Below are 18,037 nucleotides of genomic sequence, written 5' to 3'. Positions count from 1 at the left end.
CGCCCCGTCCGGCCCGGGTCCCCGGCGGCGCCGCCAGCAGCCGGCGCGCGGAGCGCACGCCCGGGACCGCGGCGGCGGGGGACAGCGCGGCCGCTCCGCTCTCACCCGCCCGCGCTTCTGCCTTCGTGGAGCAGGCGGCGCCCCCCCCCCCACTTCCTCTCGCCCCCGCCCCTCCCCCCTCTCCCTCCCCCGCCCCCTCCCGCCTCTCCTCCGGCGCCGCCCCTCCCGCCCGGCGTGCGCCCCCCGCGCTCCCGCCCGCCCCTTCCTTCTCCCGCTCCCCGCGCCCCGCACGCTCGTCCTTGGCTCCCGCTCCCCGACCCTCCCGAGCCCCCGCGCGCCGCCCGCCGCTGGTCATGTCAGGATGGAGATCCGGCAGCACGAGTGGCTCGCGGCCGCCCCCCACGAGGGCTTCGAGCAGCTGCGGCTCAAGAGCCGCCCCAAGGAGCCCTCGCCCAGCCTGGCCCGGGTGGGCGCGAACTTCTACAGCAGCGTCAAGCAGCCGGACTACAGCGCCAGCGTCTGGCTCCGCAGGAAGGACAAGCTGGAGCACGTAAGGCGCCCCGCTCCCCCCGGCCCCCCGCACCCCGCCCCTGCCGCGCGCGCGCACCCACCCACCCACCCACCCCAGGGCGGCCCGGCCCCAACGCGCACGGAGACAGGGCGTCCGCGCCCTCCTTGCAACCCGGGCTTCCCCGCCTGCACTTTCTGGCCGGGGTACCGGGCTGTGGGGAGGGCAGGGGAGCCCCCTCTCCAGGGACCGCCTGGCCCCCGCGGCCGTCCGCGCCCTGGGGCTCCTCGGCGCCGGGCCTCGGGGCGCGGGGGTGACTGGCAGGGAAGGCGCCGCCACCAGCGTGGTCCGAGGAGCCCGGCGTTGCGCGGCGGTGGCTCTAGAGGGGCGTGTGTGCGGGTTGGGGGGACTCCTAACTGCGCCCGCAAAGTGACTCAAAGAACCTGGGAAGTTGTCGCCGCTGGCCACTCGCCCTGGGCCCGCCACGGGCGGTGTCTGCGGAGTGGCCCCTGGCTGAGCCGCGGGCGAGCCCGCTCCACCTGAGCCCAATCTGGAGAGATGTGCGCGTGGCCAGGAGACAGGGACCTCCACCCCCCCCCCCCCACCACCACCACCACCTAGAGTGCGGGCTCCCCGCCAAGCGTCCTGGGCTCTGGGCTGAGCCCCGAAGACCCTTCCTTCTGGAAGGAAAAAGTCCCTCTAAACAGGCGTTTCCTGGACCCACAGTTTCCAATCTAACCCATCGGCAGCCCCTTAAAGCAAATGTTCAAATGAAACAGTTATCGCCAGAGTGCAGCACAGCCAGCTGAGGGGAGGCAGAGATGCCTAATCTAGTTGAGTCTGTTCATGGAATGTGGAGGTTCCCTGTATTTGGGTCACCCCGCCAGCTATGTTAAAAAGGTAGGACTTCTGGGGCTCGCACATCTACCAGCACCAACCTGAGTGTGTCCCCCACCTCACCCCACCCCCAGGTGTTCCTCCTCAGGGACAGCAAGCTTCCCAGGAGGGAGCCTGCAAAGGGATGTTTCTCTTACCGGAAGGTCTCTGCTTTCTGTCTTGATTAAGTCACTGAAAGCCCAAATTGAAAGCTCTGAGTTGGGGACCAGTTTCTGCCTCGGAGAACCATTTCCTTAACACCAAAAGGATGTCTCATCCTTCAGACCGGGGAAGTAATGGAAGCAGATTTCCAGGATGGCAAGTGGTTTGCGAGCCAACGGTGTCCACTTAGAAATGAGAGCTCCGGCATCGGCATAGGGAACCGCTGACGTTATTACTTTAACGGGGAGCGGATGGCATCTGCGTGTCTTTGGGCACTTGATGTGATCTGGTGTGAGGACCCGGGAGAACGGTGGAGCCTGAGGATGGTGATGCATCTTCGTTTCACTTGCACTCGGAATGTGTGTTCATTTGCAGCGTGTGCTTTCAGCCGATCTATTTCCTTTCTCCTACTGAAAATCAATAGCGCAATCTCCTATGAGTATGCCTCCTTGAGTCACAGACACCGCATGCGATATGTTTCAGTGGTTTCTCCCACTCTGGTTTTCGGTGAAAGGATGAAGTCATCCCAGGTGGGCCTGGCAGAGTCGCCCCCTTTCTGGACAAGTAGACGATGCTCAGCCCCGCCAGAGAGTGAGGGACTGAAGGGAGGAGAGGTGGTGGTTGGAAGCATGCAAGGATCTATGCTCTTCACTCAGGTGCATTGCATTCATTTAAAAAAAAAGAAATCAATAGCCTCATTTGTTATTTAAATGAACAGCAGTTCTGTTCGCCTTCTCACATACATTTCGTGAAACATACTCTGTTTTTCTCTATACTTGCTTTCAATTAGGAAGGGGCATTTGCATCAAAGGAAGTCTTTTCTGATACTCTTTTGCCCCTTTGAAACATCCACAAACTTTTTGAAGAAAATAATATGTATGAAAGTGCTATGAAAAAATAGCATAAAAATGTAAATGTGTCTGAATTCAATTCCTGGGTATTTAGGACATATATCAGCAGTGTGTACATTACGATGTTTCAAATTAGTTAGATCTTGGAGATTTGAAAACCCATAACAAATGCTACCTGGTATATTATGGCCACACAATACATGGAAATGTAGTGTTGACTGTATGATAGACAACGTTCTGAACACACGCGGCACCTTCGGATTTGGGTGTTATGGAGAGTAGGATGAGTGCGTCATGTGAAGTTCAAAGGTGATGGTGGTTTAAAAAAACAGAACACCCTTTGGTCTGTCTCATCAACTGCATGACCGTGATTTTTATTATGAATAATGATAAGGGAGATCATTTTCATGAAAGCAACCTACTGTGATTTTGCTGCAGTTTTAAGAGTCAGTCTGGTCGTAAGGGTATAAATAAATGATGGCTTCCGTTGACACACGCATTCCGTCCTTGCCCTAAAGGGATTCCCTGCAGTGAAAGGTGACAGAGTGTGGGCTCTGTCCAGACTTCGGAGGCATTCCTTAATGTGAAAGTCAGTAGCACAGCGTCAGGTGACAGCTGAAGAATATATTCCCACCCACTTCGCTGAAAATGAGCATAAGTGGTTTCTTTCTCCTTTTCTAGTGTAAAGGCTACAGGACAAGAGACCGGTGACATGAATGGGTGCAGGATCGGAATGCTTTCAACCCACCTGGAAATCTGATTCCTGTCATTCCTTGGTTGCTAGACACTTACCAGGATGAATACCCATTAAGAAATAAACGCATGTGAGGGAATTCTTCCATCCTTGAGTCTTGATTAGAAGCGAAAAGGAAGGTGTGTTTGTACCATGGATTCTGGACCTTGAACTCCACTTGGAAATTTCAGGGACAAGTGAAATTGCTGGGCACCCATAGAATGTTTATCTCATTAGCTACTGACAGCGAGCGCTCTCAGTCCTTCTATTATTTCGCTTCCATTTCTGTATCATAGGCTCATGGCATCAGAAGGGTTAGGTTTGGGACCCAATGGGCGTCTGTTGTCTGTAGGATCTGTGTGTGCTTTAGGTATAATGTCAAGGTGAAATATATGGTCTAGCAAAGCAAGAGGAGCAGGTGGACAGTTCTTCTTCACCCCCCCAGCCCACCCCTGCTCCGTCAGCCCTCCCTGGAGCTGGTGCCTTCGGCACTCACCATTGCTCTGTGGTTGGACCACCCACAGGGAAGAGTAACATTAGACTGGTGTCCTTGGGTGGCAGCTGGCCTGTGTGAACTTGTTTGGTGTGTTTTTTACAAAGTGGGAGAGGCTGCTCTGCTTGGTCACCTGGTTTCCTGTCCGATGTGTGTGGGTAGACGTTCCCTGATGCGTTAACGGAGGTGGGAATGCCGTATTTCCCCTCCTGCTTATTCCGTTTGCTTTTGCCAAACTGTGGAGAAGAGTGGACTCTGGGTAGAGGCTCTGAAACCCACACCTGGGTTCAGGCTCTGACTCCATCGCTCGTTACCTCTGACCTCAGGCACAGGACTCAGTCCCCAGGAGGCCGAGTCGCAGGTTTGCTGGGAGGATTCAAGGAGACAGCCCATGTCTGTGCTGCGTGACACACAGTCCCTGGTTTCGGGGGCTCCACACCTCAGAGGTGCATGCTTCCCTCATGCTTCTCTCTGGCAGGTTCACAGGTGTCTTCGCTCATGTGGGCCCCTGTAACAGTACCATGGCCGGCTTGGACGCAACGAGCATTTATCTCTCACAGTTCTGGAGGCTGAGAAGTTCAAGATCGAGGTGCGGGCAGACTTGCTTCCTGGCTCCTAGGCAGCCCTCTTTCCCTTGAGCCCTCACGTGGTGGGAGGGGCGGGGGAGCTCTCTGGAGACCGCTCTAGAAGGGCACGAATCCTAATCCTGAGGGCGCCAGCTTCATGACCTAATCCCCTCCCACAGGCCCCACCCCCTCGTGCCAGCACGCGGGGCTTCAGGATTCAACATCTGATTTTTGAGGGATAGAAACATCTGAATTTGGTGGAAACACAAACATCCCGTCTATAGCAACAAGGTATTTTCCTCCTTTCAGTTGTCTGGGCTGAAGGAAGTGCCACCGGGATCATTGTTTTCATGGTTGCCAGGGTAGTTAAAGGGAGGCCGGTGAGTCATGCACCGCCTCCCACTGTGTCCACCCAGAAGTGATACATCCTTTGACTCCTTTTTATTGGCCGGAGAAAGGTTCATGGTCAAGGCTGCTACCAAGAGAGCGAGGAAGGCAGATTCAGCCAAGATCCCGAAGAAAGCCCTAGCTGGTTTGGCTCAGTGGATAGAGCGTTGGTCTGCAGACGGAAGGGTCCCAGGTTCGATTCCCGTCACGGGCACATGCCTGGGTTGCGGGCTCGATCCCCAGTAGGGGGCCTGCAGGAGGCAGCCGGTCAATGATTCTCTCTCATCATTGATGTTTCCTATCTCCCTCTCCTTTCCTCTCTGAAATCAATAAAATTTTTTTTTTTTTAAAAAGACAGAAGAAAGAGAAAGAACATCCATGACTAGTCAGTAGGACACCAACACTCGTCAAGCAGGTCACACAGCGCGTGGCCCGTGTGACATCTCCCCGCACGGTACCTATAGGCGTGATTTCTTCTCAGCTGGGGCCTGGCGGGCCGGCGGAGCCCTCACCCTTCTCCACCCAAGGGGCTCCCACTGTCCAAGTTTGAGAGCAGCCTGTCTGCATTTTGGTTGTGGACACAGCGTGTGGGTTCTCTAGCCAGCAAAGCCAGCTGTTGGCCGCCTCCTGGCCTGGGGGCCTCTTTCCTGGGCCAGTGGCACCGCTTGCTCCCTGCCTGGCCAGCCCGTGGCTGACTCTCCTTCTCACTCTCTCTGCCGGCTGTGCTAGCAGCGCCCAGCTCCTTGCCCGGCCCCCAACCCCTGCTTTCCTTTCGAGCTCTGTGCTGGTTGAATGAAGCCCGGCGATGTTTTCTTTATCTGCACAGTGACTCAGAAAGCCTATTTAAAATGAAAAGAGAAAGCAGAAGAGAGAACGTGTAAAGAGAAGAGGCTAGCATCCTAAATGTTCACACTTGTACGCAGCCCTATATCTTGCTTGGTTTAGTAAGTGCCTCTCTTTAACAACAACAACAAAAAATCACCTCTACCTGTGAATTTGCACCTGCTTCGATAGAGGGTATGTTGCCAGTGAATAGTAAATAAATGCCAAGTACACGCTTGCCTTCCGGAATAAATTATTCACGCCATGAGCAAAGAATAAATGGATAGGAGCACACTTGGTCGCCGTGGCCTAGGCTGTTATTCTGTAATGCTATTTATGTCCCCCAGAGCACGGTATGGTACCCCACAGCGCCGATCAGTAAAGCGCCGAAAGACAAAGTTCAGTCTAAGGCAGGGGTGGGCAAACTTTTTGACTCGAGGGCCACAATGGGTTCTTAAACTGGACCGGAGGGCCGGAACAAAAGCATGGATGGAGTGTTTGTGTGAACTGATATAAATTCAAAGTAAACATCATGACATAAAAGGGTACGGTCTTTTTCTTCAATAGTTTTATTCATTTCAAACGGGCCGTAGTTTGCCCACAGCTGGAAGGGAATGAGTCTTTAAAATGTTCCATTAAAAACCTATCAAACAAGCAGACAAGCAGAAAAGATCCTTTTCCATGTGTATCTATATTGGCCAGACTGGGTCATTTTATTTTTTAAATATATTTTTATTGATTTCAGAGAGGAAGGGAGAAGGTGAGAGAGAAACATCAGTGATGAGAGGGAAGCACTGATGGGCTGCCTCCTGCACGCCCCACACTGGGGTTTGGAACCTGCAATCCAGGCATGTGCCCTGACCGGGAATCGAACCGTGACCTCCTGGTTCATAGGTTTGATGCTCAACCGCTGAGCTGCACTGGCCGGGCAGACTGGATCATTTTCGTCCAGCAAATATTTAGGAACATTAACATCTATCAGGATTGTTTCCCGTGAGATCTCAGATTAGCGGTTCTTAACCTGTGGGTCGCAACCCCTTTGGGGTTGAGCGACCCTTTCACAGAGGTCACCTAAGACCATCGGAAAACACATATATAATGACATATTGTTTTTGTGATTAATCACTATGCTTTAATGATGTTCAATTTGTAACAATGAAATTGGGGGTCACCACAACATGAGGAACTATAGTAAGGATCTCGGCATTAGGAAGGTTGAGAACCACTGACTTAGATAAACAGGACAGACAGAGCCGAGGTCGAGGCAGGACTCTCTGGCTCTCTTGCTCATCGGTCAAGGAAGGAAACTTTAGATGTCTCTCGAGTGTGTTCTAATGGAGCTCAGTGTTGTGGCCATTAGCACGCTTGTCACCACTGTCGGTAGCATACTTGTTCCACTAATGGGCTTCTCTCACTGTGGGCTGACAGTTCCATTGGTTTTGAAGAACCATTGACTTCTTTGAACTCTGTTGGGTGTGGCTTATTGGCTTATTTTAATGTCATCATCGGTCTGTAGTATCATCATAGTATATTTAACTTGAGAAGCTCAAGGCTATTGTATTTAAGATTCTTTTTTTTCCCTCCCTCCTCTATATAATAGCTGCGTACCAACTTCTGGCTAGTTTCTCTAAAAAGGTGTCACTTCCCTTTACAGACTTCTGTGTCCATCTCAGGTTTAAGCCTACGTAACAGTTTTCAGTTCTTCTCTTGTAGCTCTAAAGATCAAGAAAAATGGTGAATCTTTTGAACTTCTGGGACAAGGAAGTGGGTGCAATACATTTTCATACTGAATTGGCTGCTGGGTGGACAGGCAGGCAAGCTATCAGCTCAGAAACTTGGCTCCAAGTGTGCGTATTGGGGACACTTTAAGCTTCCGAATTGCCTATGAGCCACGCCTACACCAGTTGTGCTGTGTGCTTTTAGAAGACAACCTAGATGTTGAGAGCAGTTGAAAAGCCAAATTGTGGTTGTTAGACACAGACCTTTTTACCAAAAAAAAAAAAAAACAAAACAAAAAACATTTCTATTTTTTCAGAAATAGAGAAAAATGAACCCAATTTCTAAACTCACAGATCAAGCCCTTACACAGGGCTTCTGAGATCAGAGACATACCTAGCTACCTTCCCCAGGTGGACTCATGCACGTGGGGAAAATGTCACACATGAGGTTGAGCCACCTGACCAGGTGTCGTGGGACTGGCTGTCACGGCCAGTGGGTGGTCCACGTGGCTCTTTATTCTCTAAAGCAGACAGCCAGCCTCGTGCACAGACTGTTCTTGGAATTGAGGCATGATGGTGGTGCTGCCAATAAGTTGTTAGGTCTGATTCAGTGATCACGTGAGGCGTTAAGTTGAGAAGATGGGCCTCATTGAAATAATAAATAAAAAGCGCTAACTGGCAAACTCATTCTCAGTAGACATTTATTGAGAGAATCTTTGATGTGAAAGGCACTTTGTTCAGAGTATGAGTACTTCATTCAGCAGCATTTACATGGCGCATACTGTGTTCCTAAGGGCAGGGAACATCCAAAGACTAGATAGAGCAGGTCCTTCCCTCAAGATGTTTAAGTTTTATGAATACAGTTATAATACAATTACAGTGTTATGCATCGTACAGAAAAGTGCAAAATAGTACAAAACACTGCCCTCAAAGGACTTGTTTAGACAAGAATAATATATAGCTAAAAAAAATAAGGAATGCATCCTGTCATGTAGAATGATAACAAAGTTGAATTTATTCCAATAATGCGAAGTTGGTATAACATTTGGAAATTAATTTATGTAATTTATCACATTAGCAGAATGAAAGTAAACCCATATGATGATCTCAATAGGTGAAGTAAAAGCGTTTGCTGAAATTCTAAACCTGTGCATGATAACATTCTCGATGAACTGAAAATAAAAAGAAACTTCATTTACCTGATAAAGGATTTTCTTAAAAAAGAATCACAGTTAATGGTGAAATATGGGACAGAGATGTCCACTATCATTACTTCTGTTTAGCATTGTGTCAGAGGTCATAACCAATGCAATAAAGCAAGAAATAGAAATAAAAAATAAAAATAAGAATTAAAAGGAAGTAATAAAATTGTCATTATTAGCAGAAGACATAGTCATGTACACTTGAAAATCCAGAGTAAACTACAGATATAGTTAATGAATTAATAATGCCTCTGGATATATCACAGCCACCAGATGCAAAGTCAATCTAAAAAATTAGGGGGGAAAAATTCCAAAGTAAAACTGAAAACCATTAACATTTAGATTATCATGAAAATATCAAATACTTAGGAATAAGTCTAGCATAAAAGTATCAAATACGTAACGAGACTGACAAGGCCTCTTGAATTCTCTCCCAGATTGATCTATAAATACAATTTCATTGAAAATCCCAAAAGTCTGTGTGTGTTGAACAATGATTCTAAAATTCATATGGAAATGCAAAGGGCCAAGAATAAACAAAACCATCTTGATGAAGAAGAACAAAGTTAGATGACTGCTTCCAGATAACAAAACTTTCTAAAAAGCTAGGTTAATTAGAGCAGTGTGGTTTGGTGCAAGGATAAGTGACAAGATCAGTTGACAGAACAGAGAGTACAGAAACAGACTTGTGTATATTTTGTTACCGACAGGTACTCGATGACAAAGGTGGCAGGTGCAGAAGTGCAGGGGGAAAGAGATGGTCTTTTTAAAAATGGTATTGAGTCCATTATCTGGCTATTTTAAAAATGGATCTTGATTTCTCTTTTACACCACACACAAAAGTCAGGTAGATATAAGTTGTAGAACTAAGAAAGCGAAACAATGAGGCTTCTAGAAAATCCTATATAATAAAAGCCTAATATGCTAAGTGTCCAGTCATCTGTTCGTCCGTTCAACCAATCAAAGAGTAATATGCTAATGATATGCTAAGGCCACTCAACTTCTCGCTATGATGAGCACTGACCACCAGGGGGCAGACGCTCTGACCAGTAGGTTAGTTTACTACTGGGGACCAGCAGACTGGAACTGAACAAGATGGGCCAGACATGCCTTGGAGCCCTCCCGCAGTCCCTCCCTGGCTGGCCAACCTCCCGTGTCCCTACTCAGCCCCGATCGTGCACCAGTGGGGTCCCTCGGCCTGGCCTGCACCCTCTTGCAATCCAGGACCCCTCCGGGGATATTGGAGAGCCAGTTCCGGCCCTATTCCACAGGCCAGGCTAAGGGATCCCACTGGTGCACAAAGTCATGCACCGGGCCTCTAGTAATATAACAAAAAACCTTCATCAACTTGAACTAGGAAAAAATTTTTAAGGAGTTTTAATCCCAATGAAGATTAGTAAACTGAGCTACATTAAAATTAAGTAATTTGGTCTATGCAAGAGTCTGTTAAGAGAATGAAAAGGCATGTCACAAAGCAGCAGGATATATATATTTCCAACACACTCTGACAGAGGGTTTCAGCCAGAATATATAAACAGCGCCAACAAATCAATAAGAATGTAGACAACCCAGCAGAGAAGTGAGCAAGACATTTAAACAAGAAAAAGTGCCCGATGTCATCAGTCAACAAGAAACGAAACAGTTAAAACAAAATCATACAACATTATACAGTCACCAAAATGGCTGAAATTAAAATGATTGACAGTAATAAGTTTTGATGAAAATGAAGAGCATCTCTAGCTTTCGTAAGTTCTGGTAGGACTATGTAATTCATAGAGCCACCTTAAAAAACTTAGCAATAACTAGTATTGTAAACACATATATACCTTATGACTCAGCAATTTCAAATATGCATTTATTTAAAAAAAATGTGTATTTATGTGCACCAAAGACATGTACCTGAATGTTTATTGAAGCTTTATTTTAGTAGTTCCCAATTAGATGTATCCCTAATATCCAGTATAGTTGACTATCTCATTTTCTAATATCTAATATGCTAATATCCAATATAGTTGAGTGGAGAATGAATTCTAATTATTCATATAATACTTTAAAAAATGAAAAAGGTTTAATTATATGTGCACCTATCTATATGTATATGCATTCACGTGGATGACGCAGACTTTCCAATGAGTGAAATCAAGACATATAGACTACAGGATTCCGTTTATGTGAAAAAACAAGCAAAGCTAGATTATGGATATAGAAATCAGAATTAATGGTTACCTCTGAGGGTGAAATGGGCACTGGGGAAGCTTTGGGGGAGCAATAGTGTTCTGTCTCCTTTTTTAGGAGGTGGTTACGAAGTCGTGTTTATCAAGCTGTACGCTGAAGATGTGCACATTTTGTCTATCACATCTCCATGATGATTTACCAAAAAAGTCAAATGTATGTAGTGCCCTTCCCTTGCTTACTGCTCATTTCTGGCTACATTCCTCAGACTCTGCTTCTATCCTATTCTCTCCAGCCCCTAGACCAGCCGTGGGCAAACTACGGCCCGCGGGCCGGATCCGACCCGTTTGAAATGAATAAAACTAAAAAAAAAAAAAGACCGTACCCTTTTATGTAATGATGTTTACTTTGAATTTATATTAGTTCACACAAACACTCCATTCATGCTTTTGTTCCGGCCCTCCGCTCCAGTTTAAGAACCCATTGTGGCCCTTGAGTCAAAAAGTTTGCCCACCCCTGCCCTAGACCTTGGGCCCTGATGCCTTCTGTCATTGTCTTCATGTGGGTGACTCTTACCTGTCACCCCCCTGAGAATGGCTTCCTGGATCCTTTCTTCTCATTCCTACCATCTGCTTTCAGCAGCCTCCCATGTCCTCCCTGATGCAGGTATTACGCTGTGTTCTGACGGTGTGTTTGTCTTTTCTCCTGGACCGCTCATTCTTTAATAAATCCTTACTGAGCTCCCTTCTGGAGCAGTTGTTTAGGGAATTGTAACTCCTCAGGTTGAGAAACCTTACATCACTCCTGTCCGGAGAAGCTGGTTAGAGAAGGCTTCCCCCTAGGCCAGTGGTCGGCAAACTCATTCGTCAACAGAGCCAAATACCAACAGTACAACGATTGAAATTTCTTTTGAGAGCCAAATTTTTTAAACTTAAACTATATAGGTAGGTACATTGTTATGAACTTATTTAGGGTACTCCTAAGGCTTAGGAAGAGCCACACTCAAGGGGCCAAAGAGCCGCATGTGGCTCGTGAGCCGCGGTTTGCCGACCACGGCCCTGGGCCAACAAGAAGAGCTGCTGGGTTGAGGACTGGCCCTGAATCAAGGGTTTCGAGTGGGATCTGAGCAGCAAAAGTGTGTTTGGAAGACCAGTGAGCAACAGGTGTGGCTGGAAGACGGCGTTTGTTTAAGGGAATGCTGGGTGTGCAAACTCAATGGTAGATGAGAGCACGACCTTGGAGGGTTTGAGGAGTGGAATGGCGAGCTGGAGATGGTGGGCTTTACTCGGTAAGCATGGGGGGAGATATTTCAACAGGCACTTCAGTTAGCAAGCTCAGGCTTCGCTGCTGGTGGCCTGTGGTGTCTGGGAGTGAGAGCTGGAACTGGGGGGACCCGTGTCCCGTTCCTTTTAGTGGTAGAGATGGGAAATCACACACACACACACACACACACACACACACAAAGTGTGGCAGAAGAAGAAACGTTGAGGAGGGATAGATGCAGGAAATACTATGAAATCAGAGTTCATGGGCCTTGATGCTGTGTTGGCTGTGGGGCATCCAGAAACCTGATCCATTAGCAAACATTCCCCGCGTGCCAGGGATGTCCCAGGAATTGTAACTGGCGTCATGGGGACAAGGAGGAACAGGGAAAATGGCAAACACGCCTTGGGAGTTGGAATTCTGCCCTGTTTATCTTTGTGTCTTGGGCCGGAGCCGTTGTGACTGGGTCGATCCATCATACCACGATTATTATGACATTAATTAACGACATTCCAATTCCTGCTCCCCGCAGGACACTGAGCCTCAGGCCGGGGAAGATTGCAATGGATTTGATTGGACCTTTGACCTCAGTTGCTCATGATCTAGTCCAGCGGTTCTCAACCTGTGGGTCGCGACCCCTTTGGCGGGCGAACGACCCTTTCACAGGGGTCGCCTAAGACCATCCTGCATATCAGATATTTGCATGACGATTCACCACAGTAGCAACATGACAGTGATGAAGTAGCAACGAAAATAATGTTATGATTGGGTCACAATATGAGGAACTGTGTTTAAAGGGCCAGAAGGTTGAGAACCACTGATCTAGTCCTTCAGAACTCAAATGTTTTCACCTTTAAACCTAAACCGGGTTAGGTGCCGCTCCTGTGTGGGCCCATGATGTCACGGCCAGGCATCTGTTATAGCCCTTAATGCACTGTCTTTTTAATTGCCTGATTGTTTATCTTTTACCTTCAGTGGAAAGTTTGAGGACAACAATGCAGTCTTATTTATAACAATGCACCCTTAATGCACGGTGCCTGGTAGACATCCGATATTGATTGACTTGACTATGGAAAGAGTGGAGGAGTGAGTGAGTGAGTGAGTGAATGAATGAATGAATGAATGAATGAATGAGTATGTGGTTAGGGAGGCAGAACTTACACAGGAGTGATGATCAACCATGAGTAACACACAGGAGGCGTTCAAAAGGCAGGCCCTTGCTCTTATGACTTGCATAGAGTTGCCTTCCTTACTTTATTAGGAGAACTTTTTTCTGAACATATCACTTAGTTTTATGTTGCGTTTAGATCAGTGATGGCGAACCTTTTGAGCTCAGCGTGTCAGCACGCTGACTTAACTCTGGTGCCATGTCACATATAGAAATTTTTTGATATTTGCAACCATCATAAAACAAAGACTTATATTTTTGATATTTATTTTATATATTTAAATGCCATTTAACAAAGAAAAATAAACCAAAAAAATGAGTTCACGTGTCACCTCTGACATGCGTGTCATAGGTGCACCATCACTGGTCTAGACATTAGCTTTGCTGAAGATCGCTCTTCTCAGTAGCTTAATTGTCAGGGGAGAGCCAATGAACTCCAGAGGTAGGCAGTTATGTGTGGGTAATGGGGCCCTTTCCAAGGGTACCACTTTCTGCTGCCCACCAGAACTTGACTCTCTTGTTCTTAATATATTTTTATTGACTTCAGAGAGGGAGAGAGAGAGAGAGAGAAACATCAGTGATGAGAGAGAATCATTGATTGGCTGCCTCCTGCATGCCCCACATCGGGGATCGAAACTAGAACCCAGGCATGTGCCCTGACCGGGAATCAAACCGTGATCTCCCGGTTCATAGGGCTCGGCCAGAACTTTCTTCTTTTTCAGAAGAACGGTAACAGCAGTTCTCATGAGTTCCTAAGCAAAAGCACGTGCTACATCCTGGTTTCTCCACTTATTGTTCTTTTTGGCTAAAGCCTCTTTCATTTTCCACTCCTAAACTTGTGTTTGCTGGAGCAGGGCTGTTATTATACGCTCATTCTGTTGAGATGCGCTGGGCTAGAGGGTGAGAAGGCCGTGATTTCTCCGCAGGCTGGTACGTGTGTGGATGTGGGAGTGCTTGAGCTGCAAACTGGAAGGGCCGTCACCTTGTCTTTCATCTCCAGGTCGGATGATGCCATTTGTCACTCACAGCTCAGATGGTAGGTCTCCCTTTCTCTGGCCCATGATCTGAAACCATAGGATCCAAGATGATACCCCTATATCTTGCCATGGTGTCTGTGGGAGACAATAAGATCACAAACATGTCAACATGCCCTTCACAGCTTCCCTTAGAAATACATCTCTATTGAGAAAGCTCCTCCGGGTACCCAATGAAATCTTGTTACCCACAAACCCGTTTCCCCATTGTTCTGTCCTCCTTAGAACAGAATAAAAAATATCCACGCACTCAGGGCGAATCGCTCTAAAATATCAGCTTGATTTGATAGTGAATGTCAGTTTGCCAAATCTCAAATCCTATATATTACTCTGCATTTCGGCAGAGTTGTGATTTGTAAGACAAGTTTTAAAATTCAGAATCGTGAGGAAAACTGGTTTTTAAAAAAGTCTGTGTGAAAAAATTGAAACATAAGGAACATTGCTTTTCACTTAAGGGGAAAACACCTTTCCCCCAAGTATTCAAGTGGGGTTTTTTTGTTGTTGTTGTTGTTTTTTAGAGATATAAATTTCTAAAGTGGAGATCAGTAAACATATATGCTAAAAAGTGAGCTTAAGCTATAAGCTTGTTTTGGGGAGAGTTTGGAATTTATTTTTAGATGTTGTAGCGTAAGAAGTGCTTCCATAGATGGAGGCAATAACTCGAAAAGGACCCGCCTTGGAGACTGCCCTGGGGTTTAGTGCCTCGTATGGAAATGAACTGAAGAGCCTTCTTGCTCTCTTCTGGAGTGACGAGTCCCCAGCGGGCCTGTGGATTGCAGAGTCCGAGAGGTGGTCCTTCCTGCGTGTTGGAGTTTCACAGGCTCTTGAAGGACACTAGTGGGCACCCATATTTGTCCATTTCCCCCCAACATAAGCTCCTGAAACAAATCAACTGAAGACAAAGCAGCTGCTTTTGCCAGAATTTTAGGGGCTAACGTTATCAAAACAATACATTTTGAGCCCAGCTGGTATGGGTCAGTGGTCAGGGCACATGCCTGGGTTGCGGGTTTATCCCCAGTGTGGGGCATGCAGGAGGCAGCTGATCAATGATTCTCTCTAATCATTGATGTTTCTTTCTCTTTCTCTCTCTCCCACTTCTCCCTTCCTTTCTCTCTCTAAAAATAAATAAAAATATTGAAAAGAAAGAAAGAAAGAAAATAGAAAACTAGAAAACTCTCATGCTTATGTAGTCCACTTATGATAGGTTCAGCCTTGAGTAAGAGAATGCCCAAGTCAGAATGTCTCCGACAGTAAGGGCATTTCTTATCTCACATGAACAGTTAGAAGGGATAGGTAATGCAGCAGCTCACAGCGTGGTCATAAGCCATCCTTGCTGTGTCCTGCCCGCATTCCTGACCCACAGAGTCCCTGCGTACAATAAAATGGTGTTGCCTAATGCGACTGAATTTAGGGGCGGTTTGTTTCATGGCTATAGATTGGTACTGGAACATTCCCTAAAAAGGAAGTAACAGCTCATCCCTTACGGAGTGCATCTTACTGCCAATTAAGCTGCGCTACACTAGGCCAAATAAGCAAGCAAACAAACCACAGTATAAAGTAAGAAGAGGTGAAAATCTTAGAAGAAAAAAAGGAAAACATGGTAGAAAAGGCTAAAGATATAGATATATTGATATAGATATAGATACAGAGTTAGATATAGATATATAGATATAGTGGGGCCTTGACTTACGAGTTTAATTCGTTCCGTGACAGAGCTCGTAACTCAAATTACTCGTACGTCAAATCATAAAGTGAACGAGTGAGACACGTGGTGCTGGGCTGATGTTGTGGTGTTCACTGTGACGTTCGCTGCATCAGCTAGCGGTGGGGTATCTGAAGCTGGCTCGTAACCCGAATTTTAGCTTGCAACTCAAAGCAAAAAATCGGCCGAGAGACGGCTCATATCTCGAAAAACTCGTTAGTCGGGACACTCGTAAGTCAAGGCCCACTGTAAATATAACTATAAAGATAGGTGAAGGCTCACGTATATTATTAGCATAACTCTTTTTTTAACATTTTTATTTCAGAGAAGAAGGGAGAGGGATCTAGAGATAGAAACATCAGTGATGAGAGAGAATCATTAATCGGCTGCCTCCTGCACACCCCCCACTAGGGATCGAGCCCGCAAACCCAGCTTGTACCCCTGACTGGAATTGAACCCGGGACCCTCCGGTCTGCAGGCTGAAGCTCTATCCACTGAGCCAAACCAGCCAGGGCTAGCATAACTCTTTATTATTAGATTTTGCTTCCAAATTCTCCATATAATACCCAGTTTACTCAGTTAAGTCCTTTGTTACATTTATTATACTTTCTACTAATTTTTTCCCCATGGAATCTACTTATAGCGTATTATGGTCTGAGAAAAGAACCATATGTGTCAAAATGTTCCCTTAATTATCTCCTCCGAGTTATTAATGGGCAATAAATGCAAGAATATGGCTCATTTCACTAACAAATAGATGCAAATCAAAACTTTTAACTCTTTGGGTGGAAGTAAATTGTAAAAACCCTTTTCTCTAATCATTTGACAACATACATCAAGAGTTAACGCTGCTAATACCCTTTCACCCCGAATTGTTTTCTTTCATAAATTTATTTTAAAGAGGTTGATATATATGCATAAAGTTTTCTTCAAGGATATTCCTCACAACATTCATTCTTTCCTTTATTTAATCAAAAAGTAGTTATTGACATTACGATTCTGAGACTAGTTCCATTGTGTGGGTTCTGCCTTTTTCTTTTTTTAAATATATTTAATTGATTTTTTACAGAGGAAGGGAGAGAGATAGAGAGTTAGAAACATCGATGAGAGAGAAACATCGATCAGCTGCCTCCTGCACACTCCCCACTGGGGATGTGCCCGCAACCAAGGTACATGCCCTTGACCAGAATCGAACCCAGGGCCCTTGAGTCTGAAGGCCGACGCTCTAGCCACTGAGCCCAACCGGTTAGGGCTGCCTTTTTCCTTTTTTTAAATATATTTTTATTGATTTCAGAGAAGAGGAGAGAAATAGAAACATCAATGGCGAGAGAGAATCATGGATCCGCTGCCTCCTGCACACCCCCTACAGGGGATCAAGCCCGCAACTCGGGCATGTGCCCTGAGCGGGAATCGAACCGTGCCCTCCTGGTTCATAGGTCGACGCTCAACCACTGAGCCACACTGGCTGGGCCGTCATACGGGTTCTTTCTGCACAACAAGCTGTGCTTTGACAAGAGCTGGTATTCCACAGTTCAGTCCAGGTAGACAGTGTCAGATCCCGCAGGGTAAGGGCTCAGTTCCACAAGACCGGCTTCCACATCAGATGCCAATTGAAAGTCCAGGTTACCTCTGCTGCTGATGGACGGACAGGCTGTGAATCCCAGGTTCCCACCCTCCTTGAGGTCAGTGAACTTGCTGGAGCAGGTCACAGAACTCAGAGAGACACGTCACTTACTAGCTCACTGGTTAGTGATAAAGGATATGGGTGCCCAGGCTGTGTGGAGAGGCTGTGGGCCTCCGGTCTTCCCCAGGCGTCCCACTCCCCACACCTCCACATTCCCCAGGGCAGAAGCTCTCCCGCCCCTGGGTGTTCTGTGGTTTTTATGGAACTTCCTTTACTAATCGGCTGGAGGGATTAAGTCACTGGACACGGGTGGTGGATCCAATCTCCAGGCCTCTCCCCTCCCCAGAGTTAGGGTGGCGGTGTTGGTGGGACCAAACATTCCCGCCCTCTGATCACTTGGGTGGGCCCCCCTCCCAACCAGCCCCCATCCTGAAGTGGTTTCCAAAGGCCGCCTCCTTAACATAACAAAAGACATCTCTCTTGATCTCATCCTAGCAAATTTGAAGGGTTTTAGGAGTTCTGCTCCAGGCCCCGGGATGAAGACCAACGTGTATCTATCCTTAATTGCAGATCACAACCGCACAGACATCCGCTCGGTGCCAGGCCGAGTTCTTAGCCTTGGAGCTACTCCAAGGAAGACCACAAAGTCAGCTGTTGTGCTGGGTGTCGATGCTGGCTGGGCAGGAGGGGAGGGGGGGCGGAGTGTAGGTGATAAACCCATCCACATATACAGGGTGCCCCCAAAATGTATACACA

The 18,037-nt window shown here is 47.1% G+C and overlaps 1 protein-coding gene across 2 annotated transcripts in view; it reads left to right on the top strand.

Annotated features, from left to right (window-relative positions):
• Positions 1-286: 286 nt before the first annotated feature.
• The window catches only part of PLD5 (phospholipase D family member 5), a 165,917-nt gene continuing 148,166 nt past the window's right edge, over positions 287-18,037 (top strand). The window contains exon 1 of one of the 2 annotated variants that reach the window (XM_059677325.1): positions 287-550. In XM_059677325.1, the coding sequence (XP_059533308.1) occupies positions 362-550 (189 nt within the window). In that variant the 5' untranslated portion in view covers positions 287-361. The remainder of the gene's footprint in view (positions 551-18,037) is intronic. The other variant, XM_059677327.1, reaches the window with a different exon arrangement.

The sequence above is a fragment of the Myotis daubentonii genome, chromosome 20, assembly GCF_963259705.1.
Source record: "Myotis daubentonii chromosome 20, mMyoDau2.1, whole genome shotgun sequence".
NCBI classification, from domain to species: Eukaryota; Metazoa; Chordata; class Mammalia; order Chiroptera; family Vespertilionidae; genus Myotis; species Myotis daubentonii.
This window is presented reverse-complemented; position numbering and strand designations above follow the sequence as displayed.